The following is a 23989-nucleotide window of genomic DNA, read 5'->3' as shown; positions in this document are numbered from 1 at the left end:
TATATTTTTTAATATATCGGAAAAATCTTCTTCTCAAGAACAGCAAAGCCATAATTGGTGATATTTATATTCATTTATATAAAAGCATCCTCAGGTAGGGTTGAATCAAGATTGTTCAAATCAGAATTCTTGGGAGGTAGGGTGGGGACACAATTTGGGATCAATTTTTACAAAGGAATACCGTATATACTAAAACATATCTTTAAAAATTTTCTGAGAAAAGCAAAAGTGCAAAACTATGATTAGTGTTTTTAGCTCTACTGGTCAGAGACCAGAAGAGCTTATGCGATGGTAATGCGTCCGTTGTCCGTCCGTCTGTCTGTCTGTCTGTCTGTCTGTCTGTTGTCTGTCCGTCTGTCTGTCTGTAAACAATTTTTCAAAATGCTACTCCTCCTACAGATTTGGTCTGATTTCAATATAACTTGGCACACAAGTAGACTACACTAAGATACATAATTCTGTGTATCGGTTTTTAGCTCTACTGGTCAGAGACCAGAAGAGCTTATGCGATAGTAATGCGTCCGTCGTCCGTCCGTCTGTCTGTCTGTCTGTCTGTCCGTCTGTAAACAATTTTTTTAAAATGCTACTCCTCCTACAGTTTTGGTCCGATTTCAATATAACTTGGCACACAAGTAGACTACACTAAGATACATAATTCTGTGTATCGGTTTTTGATTTCAATAAACGGTGTTGCCGTTGTTACTAAAAATAGAAATTTTTGTGAAAATCATTCAAAATGCTACTCCTCCTACAGTTTTGGTCTGATTTCAATATAACTTGGCACACAAGTAGACTACACTAAGATACATAATTCTGTATATCGGTTTTTGATTTCGATGAACGGTGTTGCCGTTGTTACTAAAAATAGAGTTTTTTATGAAAATCATTCAAAATGCTACTCCTCCTACAGTTTTGGTCAGATTTCAATATAACTTGGCACACAAGTAGACTACAATAAGATACATACTTCTGTGTATCGGTTTTTGATTTCGATGAACAGTGTTGCAGTTGTTACTAAAAATAGAATTTTTTGTGAAAATCATTCAAAATGCTACTCCTCCTACAGTTTTGGTCAGATTTCAATATAACTTAGCACACAAGTAGACTACACTAAGATACATAATTCTGTGTATCGGTTTTTGTCATTATTCTATTTATTGCTTTTGTAAAGTTTTATAGCCCAACTGCTACTTATCTCTTTCTTTATTATAAGTACAAACCAGTAGAGCTTCAGTCTCGACAGAGACTTCTGGTTGATTTCAATGAACGGTGTTGCCGTGGTAACTAAAAATAGAAATTTCTGTGAAATTCTTTCAAAATGCTACTCCTCCTACAGTTTTGGTCTGATTTCAATATAACTTGGCACACAAGTAGACTACACTAAGATACATAATTCTGTGTATCGGTTTTTGATTTTGATGTACGGTGTTGCCGTTGTTACTAAAAATAGAAATTTCTGTGAAATTCTTTCAAAATGCTACTCCTCCTACAGTTTTGGTCTGATTTCAATATAATTTGGCACACAAGTAGACTACACTAAGATACATAATTCTGTGTATCGGTTTTTGATTTCGATGAACGGTGTTGCCGTGGTTACTAAAAATCGAAATGTCTGTGAAATTCTTTCAAAATGCTACTTTTCCTACAGTTTTGGTCTGATTTCAATATAACTTGGCACACAAGTAGACTACACTAAGATACATAATTCTGTATATCTGTTTTTGATTTCGATGAACGGTGTTGCCGTGGTTACTAAAAATAGAAATTTCTGTGAAATTCTTTCAAAATGCTACTCCTCCTACAGTTTTGGTCTGATTTCAATATAACTTGGCACACAAGTAGACTACACTAAGATACATAATTCTGTATATCGGTTTTTGATTTGGATGAACGGTGTTGTCGTGGTTACTAAAAATAGAAATTTCTGTGAAATTCTTTCAAAATGCTACTCCTCCTACAGTTTTAGTCTGATTTCAATATAACTTGGCACACAAGTAGACTACACTAAGATACATAATTCTCTTTATCAGTTTTTGATTTCACTGAACGGTGTTGCCGTGGTTACTAAAAATAGAAAATTCTGTGAAATTCTTTCAAAATGCTACTCCTCCTACAGTTTTGGTCTGATTTCAATATAACTTGGCAAACAAGTAGACTACACTAAGATACATAATTCTGTATATCGGTTTTTGATTTTGATGTACAGTGTTGCCGTGGTTACTAAAAATAGAAATTTCTGTGAAATTCTTTCAAAATGCTACTCCTCCTACAGTTTTGGTCTGATTTCAATATAACTTGGCACACAAGTAGACTACACTAAGATACATAATTCTGTGTATCGATTTTTGATTTCGATGAACAGTGTTGCCATGGTTACTAAAAATAGAAATTTCTGTGAAATTCTTTCAAAATGCTACTCCTCTTACAGTTTTGGTCTGATTTCAATATAACTTGGCAAACAAGTAGACTACACTAAGATACATAATTCTGTGTATCGGTTTTTGATTTCGATGAACGGTGTTGCCGTGGTTACTAAAAATAGAAATTTCTGTGAAATTCTTTCAAAATGCTACTTTTCCTACAGTTTTGGTCTGATTTCAATATACTGTAAACCAACTTTTATTCGCGTCGACTTTATTTCGCGATTTACCGAGAGTAAACTAATTCGCGACGATTAATATTCGCGATCAAGCCGTTTTTGGAACTGTTTTTAATAGAAAAAGAGACTTTGAGGACCTGTTCGCGATGAGAAATATTCGCGATGACGAGGCTCTCGCGAACCTCGCGAAAATTTCTCGCACGCGAATAAAAGTTGGTTTACAGTAACTTGCCACACAAGTAGACTACACTAAGATACATAATTCTGTGTATCGGTTTTTGATTTCGATGAACGGTGTTGCCGTGGTTACTAAAAAAAGAAATTTCTGTTAAATACTCTCAAAATGCTACTCCAAATAACAGTTTTAGTCTGGTTATAATGTAATGTGGCATGCAAGTAGACTACACTAAGAACATAAAGAGACTTAATCAAGGATCATTATTCTATTTATTGCTGTTGAAAAGTTTCAATATCTAACTGCTTAAGTACTTTTCTCTTCCTTTGCCATAAGTACAAACCAGTAGAGCTTCAGTCTCAACAGAGACTTCTGGTTTTATATGGAACTAATGGAAGCCTCCTCATGTGGTTTAGTTTTAGGTTTGTTCAAATTATAACCCCCAGGGTTAGGGTGTGGCCACAATAAGGGGTCAGAGTTTTTCCTTAGAATATATAGGAAAATATCTTCTACAGAATAAAAAAGTAATTTAGTCAAATTGACATGTAAGTATTTGCAAGTAGATAAGATTTAGATTTATTCAACTCATGTTCGAGGTAGGGAGGGGTCACAATGGGAGGACAAGTAATATGTCAGAAAAATCTTTAAAAATCTTCTTTTCAAGAATGGCAAAGTTATACTTGTATGTTTTATTGATATGGTGACAGTCTTTACAGTAGCAAATTCAAATCCCCCTCCTCCCAAACTTTTCAATATTGAGCTAATTTGTGTTCTTTAACTAGCCCATGAGCTCAGGTGAGCAGTGTGGCCCATTTGCCTCTTTTTTAATTATTTTACATTTAATTTATTTACAGTTTAAAATATAACAAGTAACACGTTATTAAATAAAGGTACATAAGTTCCCAAGGCTGCCTCCTAATTGAATTGCTTTACTTTTTTATTAGACCTGTGTCCACCTGGTTTCGTTTCAAGTGATGGAATGACAGAATGTAAGCCATGTGGTAGAGATGAATACTGGGTAAATGCGACCAACTGTGAAAACTGTCCAACTGGTTATAAGACAGAAGTACAAAATGGTGTTCCTGATATCAGTGGATGTAAAGGTAATATTGTTCCAATCAGTAATTAACAGATTTTAGGTGCAATGAATTAACTTAATAGTTGGTACATGTAGTTGACCATCAATATTGCATTATAGGAAATATTTTTAGCTCACCTGAGCCGAAGGCTCAAGTGAGCTTTTCTGATCACATTTTGTCCGTCTGTCTGTCCGTCCGTCTAGCTGTTCGTCCGTCTGTCCGTCTGTCTGTCCGTCTGTAAACTTTTCACATTTTCGACTTCTTCTCAAGAACCACTGGGCCAATTTTGACCAAACTTGGTACAAAGCATCCTTGGGTGAAGGGGAATATAAATTGTTAAAATGAAGGGACATATCCCCTCGCAAGGGGAGATAATCAAGGAAAGACAAAAATAGGGTGGGGTCATTAAAAAATCTTCTTCTCAAGAACCACTGGGCCAGTAAAGCTGAAACTTATGTGGAAGCATCCTAGGCTAGTGTAGATTCTAAATTGTTCATATCATGACCCCCGGGGGAAGTGCGGGGCCACAATAGGGAATCAAAGTTTTATATAGAAATGTATAGGAAAAATCTTTGAAAATCTTCTTCTCAAGAACCACTGGGCCAGAAAAGCTGAAACTTATGTGGAAGCATCCTGGTATAGTGTAGATTCTAAATTGTTCAAATCATGACCCCCGAGGGAAGGGCGGGGCCACAATGGGGAATCAAAGTTTTATATAGATATATTAAGGAAAAATCTTTGAAAATCTTCTTCTCAAGAACCACTGGGCCAGAAAAGCTGAAACTTATGTGGAAGCATCCTGGTATAATGTAGATTCTAAATTGTTCAAATAATGACCCCTGGGGGAAGGGCGGGGCCATAATGGGGAATTAGAGTTTTATATAGAAATATATAGGGAAAATATTTGAAAATCTTCTTCTCAAGAACCACTGGGCCAGAAAAGCTGAAACTTATGTGGAAGCATCCTGGTATAGTGTAGATTTTAAATTGTTCAAATCATGACCCCGGGGGTAGGGCGGGGCCACAATAGGGTATCAAAGTTTTACATAGAAATATATAAGAAAAATCTTTGAAAATCTTCTTCTCAAGAACCACTGGGCCAGAAAAGCTGAAACTTATGTGGAAGCATCCTGGTATAATGTAGATTCTAAATTGTTCAAATAATGACCCCCGGGGGAAGGGCGGGGCCACAATGGGGAATCAAAGTTTTATACAGAAATATATAGGAAAAATCTTTGAAAATATTCTTCTCAAGAACCACTGGGCCAGAAAAAGTGAAGCTTATGTGGAAGCATTCTGGGGTAGTGTAAATTCTAAATTGTAGGAATCATGACCCCCGGGGGAAGGGAGGGGCCATTATAGTGAATCAAAGTTTTACATAGAAATATATGGGAAAAATCTTTGAAAATCTTCTTCTCAGGAACCACTGGGCCAAAAAAGCTGAAACATATGTGCCCATGGAAGGATCATGGGGTAGTGTAGATTTCAAAATGTCTAAATTATGATCAGTGGGGTAGGGTGGGGATGCATTATGTATAACAAGGGGGAAATCTGGTAAAGAACGGAATGGTCAAAACTTCTCAGGTGAGCAATGTGGCCCATGGACCTCTTGTTATCAACTTATGGGGACCTTCATAATGGCCTTCATAATGGCACATCTCATCCTTTCTCTTCAGAAGCATAAGAATCAATATTAATATTAAATGACTGTTTTAATTGTACATAATTATAATATTTACAGCTCCTTGTCCGCCTGGGATGTACTCTTTGACAGGATATGAACCATGTAAGGTCTGTCCTCTACATCACTACCAAACTGCTGAGGGACACACAAATTGTACAGAATGTGCACAGAACAAGATGACCGTGAACACTCGCAGTAATCATTCTGCTGAATGTGTCGCTGTTGGTATGTATAAATATTAAGTTTGATATTGTTTTCAGCTCAAAGAGCGGAAGTCTCAATTGAGTTTTTGTGTTCACATTTTGTCTGGAGTCTGTCTGTTTCTCTGAAAACTTTTCAAATATGCCAGAAAGTATGAGAAGAGATCAAAAAGTTCAGGAAGTTTATCTATATTTACAAAACTAAGGCTATCTAAATTTAATTCCCTGGTTCTCATGCCAATTTTCTCCAAAACAGATGCGGGAGGGCGGCATTTTATTTTTCATTTTATTGGCAATAAAGTAGATGAGGGAGGTATTTTTAGCTCACCTGAGCCGAAGGCTCAAGTGAGCTTTTCTGATCACATTTTGCATCCGTCTGTCTGTCTGTAAACTTTTCACATTTTCGACTTCTCAAGAACCGCTGGGCCAATTTCAACCAAACTTGCCACAAAGTATCCTAGGGTGAAGGAGATTCAAGTTTGTTCAAATGAAGGGCCATGCCCTCATTCAAGGGGAGATAAATGGGAATTGATGAAAATTTGGTGGCATATTTTAACCCTGGTAATGCTGAACCCGGAATATTCCGGGTTTCGAATGCACGTGCTGTGAGCTGAACCCGGAATATTCCGGGTTACGACATATTGTTTATTAGCTTATTTTTATATCGTATTTTTAGACATCCAATGGAAATAAAGTTTAATAAAAACCTTTTCCTTATTTGGTAATACATTTGAGGTTAAAACGAGCTTAGTGACGTAGCTCAAATCTGATTGGTTGTTATTTAAAACAAGTAGAGAGTTGCAAGTTTATTTATGGGTTGCCCAAAATGGCGGCGTTCTTACCACAACATGAAAACTTCTTCAACGAATTATTTAACGACGATGAAAGTGACGAAGAGTTTGAGGGATTTGAGTCTGATGATCTGGCCGACAGTTCCGATGAAGAAGTCAACGAAAATCCGAATAATTTCATGGCAAACTGGCAAGATGGTGACCGACCTCGCACTGACATGGGCTTCACAGGCGTCCCTGGACTAAATGTTGAAATGCCAAATGATCAACGTTCGCCACTTGATTTTTTCAACCTATTCATCAAGGATGATGATTTCCAGACTATGGCAGACGAAACTAATCGCTATGCGGAGCAGTATCTACAACAAAATGAGGGAAACCTCAAGCCTTCTTCCCGATTTCGTAACTGGGTCAAAACCACACTGGATGAAATGAAGGTGTTTATCGCAATGACGATGTCGAGGAAACGCGGGTTACAACCCTCTATACAAACTCGGATCCCTTTACAAAAACATTATTTCTTCATTCGGGACTGTGTTTCGTCCACACCAACATCTGTCTTTGGATGAAGGGATGGTACCGTGGCGAGGAAATCTGTCTTTTCGTGTGTACAATCCAGACAAACCCAAGAAGTATGGGATCAAGGCCTACATGTTGTGTGATGCAGTGACTGGGTATTGTTTACGTTTCAAACTTTATACTGGGAAATCGGAGACACCTGCTAGTGCAAATGGGGCTACATACGACTTAGTTATGGACATGATGCGAGGATACTTTCAGGGTCCGACACTCGTCAAAATTTGGTCTCGCCATTTTGGCAACCTTGATATGATCACAGGTTGCCCAAATGAATTTCAGGTCGTCCAAATGAAATTGACATATTTTTATCTCAAATAAAACTTTTTTAAAGACTTGGTAAACATTGCATCAACTGATTGATCGAATGCAGATTTGTCAGGAAGAAAAATCTACGCGGCTGCAATTTGAACATGTATGATGTTGAACATGTTGAATGGGTTGATTTTGTTACAGAAAATATGTTTTCAAGGCCTTTTGAAGTTTATTTTATAATATTAACTATCGGTATTAAATATTCCTAACTTGTCTAAGGTCGTCATTTGGGCGAGGCAGACTGAAAATCAAGTCGTCCAAAATCATTTCAGGATGGAAATGACGAGGTGACGAGCGCGAATGTCGAACCCTGTACTTTGGACAAGGTTACATTTTGTACATGGACAATTATTATAGTTCACCACAGCTTTACACAGACTTGTTTGTGCTCGGGTGTGGTGCCACTGGAACATTACGGGTTAATTGGAAGGGAATTCCACAGCGAATAAAGGACAAAAAGGTGGACAAAGGTAACATGTTCAATATGTGTAATGATGAACTTGTTCTTGTGAAGTACCATGACCGTAAAGTTGTTTACCTGTTATCTACCATCGAGGAAGCTGCAAAAGCCCCCTGTGGAAGAGTGGCACCACGAACAGGAACACCCATTGAAAATCCTGCTATCGTTAATGCGTACAACAAGTATATGGGAGGCGTAGATCGGTCTGATCAAATGGTTTCTTACGCTACTTTCAATGCCAGGACCCTGAAGTGGTGGAAGCGTGTGATTTTCCATGTGATTTCTCTAGCTACTTTGAATGCTTACCTGTGCTACAAGACCCTAACTCCAAGGAAACCTATGCTTCACAGAGTTTTCCGAAAACAACTTGTAACCGAACTTGTGCAGTCCGTTAACAGAGCATGTGTCCCGGGAATGAGTACAAAGCCTGTCGGGAGGCCTAGCACTGCAGCAGAACCCATCATGAGACTGCAGGGGCAGCACTTCCCCATGAAGATCGTTGGAACAGGCATAAAGAAAAACATTACCCGTGCTTGTGTCGTGTGCTCGGTGGCAGAGAGGCAGAGGCTCGAATCCATTGGAGAAAAAAGGAAAAGAGCAGGAAAGGAATCTAGCTATCAATGTGACAAGTGTCTGTCTGCCTTATGCGCTGACCCCTGCTTCAAACTTTTTCACACACATAAAGACTACATAGCTGCGTACAAGACGCGTGTGATGGTTGACGAGTAAATTTTACCAGTTCAGGTGTGAAAAATATGTGCTGATACAAATCCATCTAAATTTATTTATTATGGCATTTTATGTGTTCATTGTTGATCTATTATTCATTTTATCTGTTATAAGTATTACATTGAAAACTAGATTCCTTTTCTGCCTTTTTCTTATGACATTTCATGTGTTCATTATATTATTCGTGCTATCTGTTATAATTTATTTATTTATATATTTATTTATTTTTATTTATTTATTTATCTGTGATTAATCAATTTTTAAATTTCTAATGAAATATTGATTGATTTGATTTAAAACAATAATATGATATTTCTCTTCTAATATCTATTTCTTTATGTTTTTACCTGTATTTACCTGAAGGTTACCTAAATATATATATATATATGTATGTGTACATGTATATAATTATTACCTGTTCAGGTTTGAAAATTATGTCTGGATACATTAAATCCAAATTTAATTATCATGACATTTTATGTATTTATTGTATTATTCATGTTATTTGTTATAAGTTATTTATTTATTTATATGTTATTATATTTAATAAGTTGCATATTTAAAGTTATTCAGTCGTTTTCATTGGTTGTTGAAATTGATTTTACCTGTTGAAAAATACATACCTGTTCAGTAATTGAATGAAGAAAATTATCAATTAATTATTTATTCATTAATTTCTCATGAAATATTGATTGATTTGATTTAAAAAATAATATTTCTCTTCTAAAATCTAATTTTTTTTATGTTTTTACCTGTATTTACCTGAAGATTACCTGTACAGCTGTATACATACAAATATATTGTATTATAACATATTTGAAATAGAAGCTAAAAGTCTGCTGAACATTTTGATGTATAATATGTCTATATTACTATTATTGTTACTGAATAAATTTTATTTAAACAAACCACCTCTTTTACTTTCAAAACTAGGCAAAAATATTCAGCTCACAGCCTTTTCACTTTGTATTATAATTTATACAGCATTACTAGGGTTAAAAATCTTCTTCTCAAGAACCACTGTGCCAGGAAAGATGAAACTTATGGGGAAACATCCTCAGGTAGTGTAGATTCAAGTTTGTTGAAATCATGACCCCCGGGGGTAGGGCGGGCAAAAATGGCCGACCAAAGTCTTACATAGAAATATATAGGAAAATTCTTTAAAAAATCTTCTTCTCAAGAATGACAAAGCCATAATTCACCTTATTTATATGGGAGCATGGTCAGGTAGTGTAGATTCAAGTTTGTTCAAATCATGACCCAGGGGGTAGGGCGGGGCCAAAATGGCCGACCAAAGTTTTACATAGAAATATATAGGAAAATTCTTAAAACATCTTCTTCTCAAGAATGACAAAGTCATAATTCATCCTATTTATATGGGAGCATGCACAGGTAGTGTAGATTCAAGTTTGTTCAAATCACGACCCCTGGGGGTAGGGCGGGGCCAAAATGGCTGACCAAAGTTTTTATAAAAGATATATATAGGAAAATTCTTTTAAAAATCATTTTCTAAAAATAGCAAGTCAATGATTGGTTATGGGACTACTTTTGGATTTAAACTTTACAATAAAAAGCCATTTTCTACTTTTTCCTACTCTTAGTGCTCAGGTGAGCGATGTGGCCCATGGGCCTCTTGTTCAGTGTACGAAATTCCCGTCCGCCCGCACGCCCGAGACGTACTAAATCTGGAGCGGACGTATAAACTTTACACTGCATCAGCCCGCTTGGACGCACTAATTTTACCCCATCCCTTACATTTTTGCAGATAAATGTTTTGAAAAGGTAAAGACCAAATATTTCAACGTACATAAAAGGCATTATTCCCTGGGACAACAAGAAATAAACAATATAACTGATCAATAAATCTGTAAATATATGAAGAATACCACCATCGTCTTTTAACCTGAATTTCCTCTGTTTTCACGCATGAAACGATATTTTCAACTTTCCACTGGTAAATTTTGCAATTTTTTTTTCAACTTAAATGATCTGATAAAAATCAAACACATTCAATGTGTTTATTTATAAGAATTAATAAGTATTAATATTTGTATAGTGTTCATGCCGTTTATTAAGACAAAACCAGTGTACTAAATAATTCAGGATAACGTTTTGTGCTTTTATTCAGTGGTTGCTTTAACTGATTTTTTGTTTTTATTAAATCAAAAATAAACTTAGGTTATATTTAATCATATCAAAATATATTTTTCCCTTTTAAAATTCAGATTATAAAGGAATTATAATAAATGAATGTTAGTTAAAAATTGCTCTTAAGTACTGAGAAATTAAAAATTGTATGTTTTCTTTTCAATTAAAATCAAAAAATTACTCATTACATCTAAATTATTCATGTGAATATACCTATAAATGTTGATATTATTAAATATATTATCATGACCTGTTACAATTGTATCTATTATATATCTTATAATGTATTTCAAATGTAAAAATTATAAGGAAAAAATGACAACATAGGACATGTATTTCAGATTAGCAATTAATAGTGAATTTTTCCTTTTTTACCTACAACTTTATAATGAAGTAAACGCTGACTGAATGAATAAAATTTTAATCTTCTTAATTACTGTGTATGAAATTCAAGTGCATGGATGTGAAAAAATGTACAAGTCTGAATGTGCGTACCCTTAATATTGAATTTTATTATGCGGGCTTGCTAATTTTCAGCAGGGCTGACAGACTTTTTGAGTAGTCAGCCCTGCTGGTCCACCTGAATTTTTTCCGAGTTTCGTACACTGCTCTTGTTTTAAATTTTAATTTCCAAATTTTCTTTAACATAAAGATAATTTTTTTAATCACAGATATACTTTCCATTTCTGGTCAAAATTTCTGCTTTATCCATTGCTTAGTAGTGTAGGTAATGTCCTCGAATGTATTTTCAAATGAAGTAGCCAAAATCTCATTGTAAATGGCTACTGGAAGTGATATTTGAATACTAAACTAGGAAACAAATGAGGTCGGATTTTTTTTTCCCGGATTGGTTTCCGCAATACCAACTTTTTATTTTATCAAAAATACAATAAAATCGGCAATGCGGCTACCTAAAAACGGATGCATGCGGGTCTAAGGCTAACATCAAAGGTTTTACTGTGAAATCACAAATTTTCTTGGGGGTTTAATTTTCAATGTTTTTGAGGTATGAAGAGACCAACAAATTCATGCCCCAACATCAAATGTAAAATCTTGCATGCATAACATGCATCCACAAAATCAAATCCCTTCAAACTATGATTTTTTAGCTCACCTGAGCTGAAAGCTCAAGTGAGCTTTTCTGATCACCCGGTGTCCGTCGTCCGTCCGTCCGTCTGTAAACTTTTCACATTTTCAACTTCTTCTCAAGAACCACAGGGCCAGTTTTAACCAAACTTGGTACAAAGCATCCTTGAGTAAAGGGGAATTTAAATTGTTAAAATCAAGGGCCAAGACCCCTTCCAAGGGGAGATAATCAAGAAAATACGAAAATAGGGTGGGGTCATTAAAAAATCTTCTTCTCAAGAACCACTGGGCCAGAAAAGCTGAAATTTATGTGGAAGCATTCTTAAGTAGTGTAGATATTAAATTGTTAAAATCATGATCCCCGGGGGTAGGGCGGGGCCACAATAGGGAATCCAAGTTTTACATAGAAATATATAGAACAAATCTTTAAAAATCTTCTTTTCAAGAACCACTGGACCAGAAAAGCTGAAACTTATGTGGAAGCATCCTTGGGTAGTGTAGATATTAAATTGTAAAAATCATGACCCCTGGGGGTAGGGCGGGGCCACAATAGGGAATCCAAGTTTTACATAGAAATATATAGAACAAATCTTTAAAAATCTTCTTCTCAAGAACCACTGGGCCAGGAGAGCTGAAACATATATTGGAGCATCCTTTGGTAGTGTAGATATTAAATTGTTAAAATCATGACCCCCGGGGGTAGGGCGGGGCCACAATAGGGAATCCAAGTTTTACATAGAAATATATAGAACAAATCTTTAAAAATCTTCTTCTCAAGAACCACTGGACCAGAAAAGCTGAAATTTATGTGGAAGCATCCTGGTGTAGTGTAGATATTAAACTGTAAAAATTATGACCCCCGGGGGTAGGGCGGGGCCACAATAGGGAATCCAAGTTTTACATAGAAATGTGTAGAACAAATCTTTTAAAATCTTCTTTTCAAGAACCACTGGACCAGAAAAGCTGAAACTTATGTGGAAGCATCCTTAAGTAGTGTAGATATTAAATTGTAAAAATCATGACCCCTGGGGGTAGGGCAGGGCCACAATAGGGAATCCAAGTTTTACATAGAAATATATAGAACAAATCTTTAAAAATCTTCTTCTCAAGAACCACTGGGCCAGGAGAGCTGAAACATATATTGGAGCATCCTTTGGTAGTGTAGATATTAAATTGTTAAAATCATGACTCCCGGGGGTAGGGCGGGGCCACAATAGGGAATCCAAGTTTTACATAGAAATATATAGAACATATCTTTAAAAATCTTCTTCTCAAGAACCACTGGACCAGAAAAGCTGAAATTTATGTGGAAGCATCCTGGTGTAGTGTAGATATTAAACTGTAAAAATTATGACCCCCGGGGGTAGGGCGGGGCCACAATAGGGAATCCAAGTTTTACATAGAAATATGTAGAACAAATCTTTTAAAATCTTCTTTTCAAGAACCACTGGACCAGAAAAGCTGAAACTTATGTGGAAGCATCCTTAAGTAGTGTAGATATTAAATTGTAAAAATCATGACCCCCGGGGGTAGGGCGGGGCCACATTAGGAAATCCAAGTTTTACATAGAAATATATAGAACAAATCTTTAAAAATCTTCTTCTCAAGAACCACTGGGCCAGGAGAGCTGAAACATATGTTGGAGCATCCTTTGGTAGTGTAGATATTAAATTGTAAAAATCATGACCCCCGGGGGTAGGGCGGGGCCACAATAGGGAATCCAAGTTTTACATAGAAATATATAGAACAAATCTTTTAAAATCTTCTTTTCAAGAACCACTGGGCCAGGAAAGCTGAAACTTATGTGGAAGCATCCTTAAGTAGTGTAAATATTAAATTTTAAAGATCATGACCCCCGGGGGGTAGGGCGGGGCCACAATAGGAAATCCAAGTTTTACATAGAAATATATAGAACAAATCTTTGAAAATCTTCTCAAGAACCACTGGGCCAGGAAAGCTGAAACTTATGTGGGAGCATCCTTGGGTAGTGTAGATATTAAATTGTTAAAATCATGACCCTCGGGCGTAGGGCGGGGCCACAATGGGGAATCCAAGTTTTACATAGAAATATATATAGAACAAATCTTTTAAAAAGATCTGCATCACCCAAGTTACTCAGGTGAGCGATGTGGCCCATGGGCCTCTTGTTTCCTCAAACCACAAAAAATTGACCCCCCAAAAATATTAATTTATTTTACTGTTTTAGTTTATGCAGTTCAGGGATTTTTTTACCCTTGAATTCCAGGGGCCGGGGCTGTCAAGATTGGGAAAAATAGCGATATTTGGTTGAAATTGGGAAAAATATCTTCATACAAATAAAAAGGAAAAAACAAGCAAAAGTCAACTATTTAATCTTTTTTCTTATCTTTTATTGTATGAAACTGGCTTCAATCAGCTTTACTGATATGAAATAATTGCGGCTGTTGAAGATCAGAAGCTTAAAAATGGCAAAGCTACAGAGTATGATAAAATTGTAGATGAACATATTTATACGTTGTCATCTCTTTTTACCTTTATTTAAGAAGATTGTTAAAAATAAAAGTTGATAGTAGATTTGTTCCTGATGAGTGATTAATCGGTACTGATTAACCAGTTTATAAGAATAGGACTCAAGAGCGATTCAACCTAGCCTGAAAATTACCGTTCGAGGCAAACTGGAAAGACTGCCATGAAGCACATTAATTTATTAAATAACGATCCCGACTTAAATTTTCCACGCTTTAAAAACATCCGTAGTATTACGAATGACTTCTCGGAACTTCTCGGATGGCTCGTACATCGCACACAGAGAACATAACACCTGTTTTTAATTTTTTTATTTTAATAATTTACAACTTAAAACTTTTTTCATATTGGGAATTTTTAGGTATAATTTTGGGGAAAACATGCACTTTTCAGCATTGGGAATGGGGCCGAATTTCGGCCCCAGAGAGACCCTAAAAAATCCCTGCAGTTGGATGAGAATATTAGAAGATTAAAATTGAAATCTAAAAAAAATGATATAGATGATAAATTCTTAGTAAATTATGTATAAGTGCATGCTCATGCACATACATATGTCATAAATACTTTCTTTAAAACTATAAGCAAAATACAAATTAATGTAATATGTGAGACCTTCATCAGCTGTTCATGTGCTTACTCTTGTATTGTTTACAATTAATTTATTCTGAATGGAGATACACTATAATCATAGTACATGACTTTAAAGTTATTAATTAAGCTTAAGCAGCATTTATTATGTCTTATTTTTATTCAGATTTTGTTTACAAAACTTGCTGTAATACCAATCATGTTTTGACAACATCCCCCATTTTCAATAGTTTGTTTACAAATTTTATTCTCTAAGTTTCTGCGTAAATACGGTAAAATAATACATTTTAACAGATTACAGTTGTTTATAATTACCGGTTATTGATCTCTGTTCAGTACCAGCGTATTCTTTTACTTACATCTATGTGATATCGTCATTTTACCGCTCGCGAACTTCTTGCGTTTCCTTCGTCTGATTGACCGCTTCACTACTCATCTTGTCACCTGTGATTCTGCTGCCTGAGTTCTCATTATTTAACCATGTTGTACATTATTTTATCTTGAATTATTGTAATATGATGTTGACCAATATTTTTGTCCTTTATTTACTTTATTATGGTGAACTATTGTCTTATTTTATCGATCTATCCTAGGCACTATGTTGTGAAGTCGCACTTCCGTATTTGCGTATATCGCTACACGCACTACTTCTGAAGGCGCCTAGATTCGAAACTTGATTTTTATAACAAAACTACATAGTCTTGGATAATTTCATTTATTAAACTAATTACATATTTTAGTGTCCATGTAATTAAAGTAATCCGGACAAAGTCTTGTATTGTTCATTAAATGTTTATTAAGGGTTTTAATTCTGCTTGTCCGGAGATTGGATATTGTTCGGATTTTCCATAGATCCGTACAGCGTTTGGATTGGTTATTAATTTTCCGGACAAAAAGGACAAACGCTGATTGGTGATAGAAGGTTATATATAGGACCCAACTTCAGTATCTCGACACTCAATCTTGACTCTACATCCCTTGTGGTTGCTAGTTCTTGAACCAAATCCTCAGAGAAAGCTTAAGGTATTCAAGATGATAGATCTTGTAGTGGATGATGCTAATTTTTATAAGGACTCAAGCGTCCGGACAGGGCAGTATTATGAGTAGAGATATTATTCCAGTCATGTAGACCAGTAATTTGTTTGTTTACAGTTCGAGTTATTAATTAGGACTTATGACCGGAACATTTCTATTAGTTGTTTCCAAGTTCAGAAGTTAATTGGTTATAGTTTATGACAGAATTATATTTTGATAGTTGTCCGGATCGTTTGTTCGGATGTCCAGAATAGTTCACACAGTTAAGTTCACATAGGTTATTCTTGTCCGGAATGGGTTGTCCGGATTTGGCAGTATATGTTCGGATTTGCTTAAGCTGAAAATAAAGTCATTTTAGGAATATTCATATGTCCGGAATAATTTACACATAGTATCTTCATAGTAAGGCAGTATTTAAGTTGATTGCTACATGTAGGAATATTTAGTGCAGATTTAGAATAGATAGTTAGGGACTGTCCAGATTGACGCATGTTAAAAATAAATTCATAATTATTTTAACGCAAGTATTTACGCAAAGTTATTTCACTTCGAGTCGGGAGCTAGAGTTGTTTGCAGATACTAGAATAAATAAACTAAATACTAATGTAAGAAAAGTAAGGTTATCAAGGAAGCATCCTCTTACTGTAGATTCAGATTTGTTCAAATCATGATCCCAGGGGATAGGGTGGGTCCACATGGGTGAACAAGGTTTTAGGAATACATAGTTAAAATTCTTCTAAAAAACAACAAAGCCATAATTGATAATTAACATAAAAGCATCAAAAAAAGGTAAGGCCAAAATAAAAAATATTCTTGTTTCCTGTCACCCGACCTACCCTACATTTTACCCTCCGACCCTAAAAGTTTTTTATTACATTTTCATTTTTTGGGTAACTATTTTCCTAAAATACTGAAGTCGACCAACGATACTTACAGAATTAATACATCACAAGTGTACAGGATACCTTTACTTTATAAATCTTGATTTAACAAACTTGCTTTGTAAACTGTTAAAATATAATTTTCTTGTTTTTACATGCTATATGTTCAGCATTCATTGAGTTTTAAAAATAAAATTTTTTCCCTGCCTACCGACCCTAGTTTTTTAGGTCAGGGGACAGGAAACAAGAGTATATTTTCTTTTGGCCTAATATGGATTTAAACCTGTTCAAATCAAATCATAGGAGAACAGAGGAGCCATTAGAGTGGATCATAACAACAAGGAATATAAAGGCTATGTCAATAAAAATTTTCATCTTATAAACAACAAAGCCATTATGTGTCATATTAATTTAAAAGCATCCTTAGGAAGTGTAGATTTAAGTTTGTTCAAATACCTCCTCCCTCCTCCCCTGAACCCAATTTTATATTTAAATTGATTTTTGCTTTTACCTAGCCAGTTACTCAGGTGAGTAATGTGGCCCCTGGGCCTCTTGTTGACTTAAGTGATTTTTAGCTCTACTGGTCAGAGACCAGAAGAGCTTATGCGATAGTAATGCGTCCGTCGTCCGTCCGTCTGTCTGTCCGTCTGTCTGTCCGTCTGTCTGTCTGTCTGTAAACAATCTTTCAAAATGCTACTTCTCCTACAGGTTTGGTCTGATTTCAATATAACTTGGCACATAAGTAAACTACACTAAAATACATAATTCTGTGTATCAGTTTTTGATTTCGATGAACGGTGTTGCCGTGGTTACTAAAAATAGAAATTTCTGTGAAATTCTTTCAAAATACTACTCCTTCTACATTTTTGGTCTGATTTCAATATAACTTAGCACACAAGTAGACTACACTAAGATACATAATTCTATATATCGGTTTTTGATTTCAGTGAACGGTGTTGCTGTTGTTGCTAAAAATAGAAATTTCTGTGAAATTCTTTCAAAATGCTACTCCTCCTACAGTTTTGGTCTGATTTCAATATAACTTGGCACACAAGTAGACTACACTAAGATACATAATTCTGTGTATCGGTTTTTGATTTCGATGAACGGTGTTGCCGTTGTTACTAAAAATAGAAATTTCTATGAAATTCTTTCAAAATGCTACTCCTCCTACAGTTTTGGTCTGATTTCAATATAACTTTGCATACAAGTAGACTACACTAAGATACATAATTCTGTTTATCAGTTTTTAATTTTGATGAACGGTGTTTCCTTGTTACTAAAAATAGAAATTTCTGTGAAATTCATTCAAAATGCTACTCCTCCTACAGTTTTGGTCTGATTTCAATATAACTTAGCACACAAGTAGACTACACTAAGATACGTAATTCTGTATATTGGTTTTTAATTTCGATGAACGGTATTGCCATGGTAACTAAAAATAGAAATTTCTGTTAAAAAATCTCAAAATGCTACTCCTCCTGCAGTTTAAGTCTGATTATAATATAATGTGGCATGCAAGTAGACTATACTAAGAACATAAAGAGACTTAATCAAGGATCATTATTCTTTTTATTGCTGTGGTAAAGTTTCAATTCCCAACTTCTTAAGAACTTTTCTCTTCCTTTGCTATAAGTACAAACCAGTAGAGCTTCAGTCTCGACAGAGACTTCTGGTTATGCAAAGTTATTATGTTCATGAATTTCATTATTATTATTATTGTAGAAGGTTGCCTTCTACAGTTTTTAGGATAGAAAGTTTTTACAATTTATGTGATAAATACCAGTTCTGTTCAAACAAAAAAGTCACATTGACAGCTTTTCACTACATGTATTTTTTTTTTGTCATCATTGGAGTATAGATTCTTCAGCATGTAACACAACACTAGAAAAGTGTAACAACCAGGGAAGATGCATTGTTCAGAACCATGAAGCAGTATGTATTTGTGATGAAGGTAATGTACTAAACAGTATTTATAGCTAGTTTAGCTCTTTTGAGCTTCTTTCTCTAGTTGACCTCTAAAACTCAAGTGCCAGCTGGCTTCTAATAAAAAAAAGTCCCCAATTAATGCAAATTTTTTGCAGTTTAGTCATCAGGCAATTTTTATGCCCCCCTTCGAAGAAGGGAGGGCATATTGCTTTGCTGCTGTCCGTCGGTCGGTCAGTTGGTCTGTCGGTCTACTTAGTTTCCGTTCATTTTCTTCGCAACTGTTGCACATACTGAAATGAAATTTGGTATACAGATTATATCACATGAATATCTAGGTCAAGTTCTGTTTTGGGTATGATTCTCACCATTTTTGACAGATTTATACCCCTTGGACTTCGACAAATTTCAATTAGGCCATACCAATTTCTAATATAGTTCGTCAGATTCGCCGCTTCTATTTTTAACAAATCCAAATTATAATATTAAAAAAATAAATTTCGCACGCGCGTCCGAAAATATCCGAATAAATTTTTTTTCTCGACTTTTTACACAAAACGCATAAAAAGACTTGGAAATTTGTATGACAGAAGCGCGGGATCTGTTTAGTTTGTTTGTACTTTGTAGCAGTCTGTTAAGTTTTGCAAGACGCCCGTGTAACTGTGTATATGTACCAGGGGTTAGCAATTAGCATATTCAAACAACCGGGGCTACCATTTTTGGGGATCGGGCTAGTTGTTTTCTGCAAGGAGGTAGCCCGTCGGGCTAGTAAAAAACATAACTACACAAGCAATGCAACAATGACAAGAACAATCGGTATTTTCACTTGTATTTGTTATAAAATTCCCAACCAGTTAAAATTTTCTAGACAACATGCTCCTATTGTCAATAAATCTCCATAATCTTATCTGTTTTGTACTTCTATCTGACTTAATTACTTCCAAAAACGATCGTTTTTTCCTAATCCGAATTTCCTCTATTCCTCCATTTATGGTAAATACATGCAGATATCTCATTAAATTATTTACGATTATCCAATGAACTAAAAGATAAGTGTTTTGTGACTCACATAAAATATATTTCCAGTGTATTTATTGATTTAAGATGAAAACAAAATAAATTTGATGTTATTCTAAATGAGCTAGTGCAATGATCAAGAAAAAGGGAAGATAATATTCATTTAAATTATTTTTTTTTTCATAATAATTTATGCATGATAAAGATTGATAGTGAGAACTTTTAACTTTAATTTTAAAAAGAATGACCCCAGTAGCCTGACTTTCTCAGCAATTAATTTCTTCTCCAGATTAGTATTTATTAGCCGGGCTCATTGCTCGTAGAGCAATGCCCGGCTATTGCGACGGTGAGCAGCAGAAAATGCTGCTTCTTCACCGCCAAATTGAGTGTACGAGTGAAAATATAGTACGTACGCCCAGTCGCTGTTGAGAAAACAAAATCCATTCAAACACCTTAAGAAATAGTAAATCGAATATTTTTATCAAAATATTAAATTGTTTAATATTTTTAATATTTTTCCTGGCTCCTTTGACTAATATTTTACAAAGCAATTCAAAAGGTGCGAAAGGTTTTCATCAGGTATCCCTGTCTGCGTCATATTCTATAAATAAAGGTTGTACTATCTGGCTAACACAAATGCAGGGAACATCATTAATGACTTGATGCAAAACTCCCCGCTGCGGACACATCAGTGCATAGTCGTTTGACCTTAATTAATCTTGCTGCATCGGTGTTTATTTACTTCCGTTTGTATATAAAACCCCGAAACGATACATGTGATAAATATTTTACGCTGTTAATTTCTAGCTATATTTTATTTAATTTTTAAAACTTTTTAATACCTTACATGCCATATTTTTGTGTGTAACATATCCTCCCAAACAGAAAAAACAGCCTATGGGATCATGCTAACGACTCATGTGTAAACCATGGTTTTGATATGATTTCGGTATAGGAAAATTTCACATGCAAATGAGGTAATGGATCATGGTTCTGAGATGATCTGTTAAACTAAACAACTAGTAAGAAAACCATGATCCTGGTATGATCTGTTGTAGCTAACAACTCGTATTAAAACCATGATCCCGGAATGATCTATTGTAGCTAACAACTCGTATTAAAACCATGATCCCGGAATGATCTATCTTAGTTAACAACTCGTATTAAAACCATGATCCTGGTATGATCTGTTGTAGCTAACAACTCGTATTAAAACCATGATCCTGGTATGATCTGTTGTAGCTAACAACTCGTTTCAAAATCATGATCCTGGTATGATCTGTTAAACATGTTAAAGTTAACAACTCATAGGAAAATTCTACTTCTGATACAATTTTACTAAACACTTTGATATTTGCAATAAAATCCTTTTAATATTTGATATATAATTTCAGTTACCAAAAATTAAAAAAAAAAATTATACACATGTCACATGAACCATGACGTCATATATATATATATAATCCCAACAAATAATCTTCCTTATAATCAGATGACAATTTAAATATAAAACGTTATCCAAACTATTCACTGAATTTTATAAGAACAGAATCACAGAAATCCATTCTTCTTAAAGAATAATCCAGCACTCATTGAAATCACTGCTTATTTACGATTCTGCAAAAGCATATTGCAACATTTGTTCACTATAGAATCAGCAGAGTGGTGGATCTATTATTCAGAATCACAAACACTGAAAAGGCTCCCAATTAGGTAGTCTATCCTCTGATATAAGCTCTCTATTTGTGTAACACCCTGAAAAGAAACGTAGAGAAAATGGTATTTATTTATAGATCAACATAATTATCATTGTCTTTAGATCATGAAAATATGAAAAATTCAAGTACTTTCTCTATTTCATCATGTTCATTAATGAAAAGAATTAGATTAATCACTAAAAGAATAATATTGTTAAAATGTAATATGTATGTACACAAATTCTGTCTTCACCAAAGGCGGGTCTTTCGAATGTGGTAATTTGAATGCAACTCAGATGTTAATCATGAAGATGGAACTGACAGTAGCTGCAAAAGAATTTCATTTTTATAAATAAACATTTTATATAATGATTAACATTACAAATGTACATGTACAACAAATATTTGAATCAAGGAGGCCAATTTGATGCTTAAATAATTAAGTTTTCAATTCAAATCTATGTAAAACTTTGTTAAAATGTCTCTTCTATACACATGCATATACATGTAATGAAAAATTAAATCATGCACTATAGCTGGTAGAAGCTAGAAATTAAAAAAAAAAACAATAATAAAATTAATCAATTATACTCACCGAGTAGAGTTAATAGTCCAGCACTTATGTTTATTGCTTATATGATGCAAAGTCTTTTCTTTTAAATCGGCAACAAGAAAACGTGCACATTTTGTTCATCAGAATTCAAATTCTGACCTAGATAAGCTGTAAACCACTATACTACAGCGTGCTGCCCGGCAGGAGAATTGCATAACAAGGTTACTATGACTCTGAAACTGACCAGTGAGCCAATCCTAATCTGATGCCTCAAAGTTACATTGGGAGTGGATCACAAATATTATATGGAGAGCTGTGTTATTTAAACAGTATACTTGTGTGCTAATTTATGTAGTAGTTACCCCATATCATACTGTTGGTTATGTGTAGATACCCGATGGGCGTGGTCATAATGACACGAGGGAGCGTAGCTCCCGAGTTGTCATTATGACCACGCCCATCGGGTATCTACACATAATCAACAGTGTGATATGGGGTAAATGACTTGTACCATAGTTTTCAAAAATCATTCATATGTAAGTCAGCTTAGGAATAGGTCGGACTGGTTTGCGTGATTAAAGTTAAATAGATTGTTGGATGCATTTGGATTTTATATGATTTTACGCTCCTTCGTGTCCTTCTGACCACGTCCATCGTATATAGGGTAAGTGATTTGTATACAATACTTTTCAAATTTTGCTACAAATTTTGCCCTATACATGTACTCGGCACTCAGGGTCATTGAGCAGTGAGGGATCTTCCTGTCAACACCTTCTGCGACACGGGAACTCTGTTTATACTTTATAGGTCTCCACGTCCCACAAGGGGATTCAACTCCTTACTTTGTGACTCTAGGGCAGGTGCTTTAAACACTGGGCCTAGCAAGCAAGATAAAAATTAAACATATCTAGGCCCGTTTAAAAAGTTTGATTTATATAATTGAAAAAAAAAATAACGAGTTTGGTTTCAATGATATATGTTAATTTGATATGATTTTTTTCTCGTAAATTTCAATCGTCAAAATTACATACTAGTAATTTAAATTTATTATGAACTTGGTTTAACTTAAATTTTTGTAAACCTGATACAAACTTTGCCGTGCACAGTGGTACGTTGATTGAAATGTTTGATAGGGGTTATTTATATTTCAATTTGATAAAAATTAGATCTTTAATGGGCTAGATCTGCAATCGAAAAGGTTATTTAAGGACAGTAATGTACACTTGCTTTTACGTCAAGTATGTACCGTGTTTCCTTTGTTGGTTATCAAAAGAACGATATATTGTTGAAATCTACTAAGCTAACGTCACCCTGGTCATTACACTATTTAAAAAATGTTTTAAAAAATCAAGCGATTTCTGAAGCTTTTTTTTTCTTCACTTTTAACTAAAGTTAAAGTATTAATGGCCGTTTTTAACTGTTATTTATTACAAAATGCTGTATACAATTGAAAATTTTTACTCCTTTTTTCTCTCCTAAATTTGGTACAATTGTTTCATTTAAAAACCGTGCATGGTCGTTTTATAAACAGCTCTTTTGTCCCGACTCGATGGGCGGAGTTATAGAAAAGTGTGGGTTATGTACAGAAAACCCACACTTTTAACAAAAGAAATCACACCTAACTATGGTACAATTATGAATTATTGTATTAATTTATTTATTTGCAATTTCATTCAACAAAAGAAAAATAATTGTCTTTGTAACTACCAGTATACGCTGTCTGCATTTAAATTATTAAACTTAATTTTCCTGTTCTCTTTAAATTTTAAATATGGCTATTATTGATATATGCATGTTGTTTGATTCTCCAAGCTAGAGTGAATTTAAAGCTTGCATTTTCACCTATCATAGATGACAAAGTTAACAAACCATATCAGGATCATACAACCAATTCTGACAAAGTTAACAGATCATATAAAACTCATGATTCTCAAAAGAGAAGTTA

The 23989-nt window shown here is 34.7% G+C and overlaps 1 protein-coding gene and 1 long non-coding RNA gene across 2 annotated transcripts in view; one reads left to right on the top strand and one right to left on the bottom strand.

The window, feature by feature from the left end:
* Positions 1-23989, top strand: part of LOC134230906 (sushi, von Willebrand factor type A, EGF and pentraxin domain-containing protein 1-like) — a gene marked incomplete at its 3' end in the record, with an annotated part of 139419 nt that overhangs the window by 66952 nt on the left and 48478 nt on the right. Inside the window, exons 29-31 of the mRNA XM_062712771.1 lie at positions 3719-3877; positions 5595-5762; positions 18713-18805. Of these exons, the coding sequence (XP_062568755.1) occupies positions 3719-3877; positions 5595-5762; positions 18713-18805 (420 nt within the window). The remainder of the gene's footprint in view (positions 1-3718; positions 3878-5594; positions 5763-18712; positions 18806-23989) is intronic.
* On the bottom strand, positions 21441-22168 carry LOC134230899 (uncharacterized). Its single transcript, XR_009984442.1, has 3 exons — positions 22087-22168; positions 21728-21818; positions 21441-21549 (listed from the first exon to the last, which is right to left on the bottom strand). It is a non-coding gene; the product is annotated as an uncharacterized LOC134230899 (long non-coding RNA).

The sequence above is a fragment of the Saccostrea cucullata genome, unplaced genomic scaffold, assembly GCF_032062105.1.
Source record: "Saccostrea cucullata isolate Sc308-1 unplaced genomic scaffold, CSIRO_AGI_Scuc_v1 ctg308, whole genome shotgun sequence".
Lineage (NCBI taxonomy): Eukaryota > Metazoa > Mollusca > Bivalvia > Ostreida > Ostreidae > Saccostrea > Saccostrea cuccullata.
This window is presented reverse-complemented; position numbering and strand designations above follow the sequence as displayed.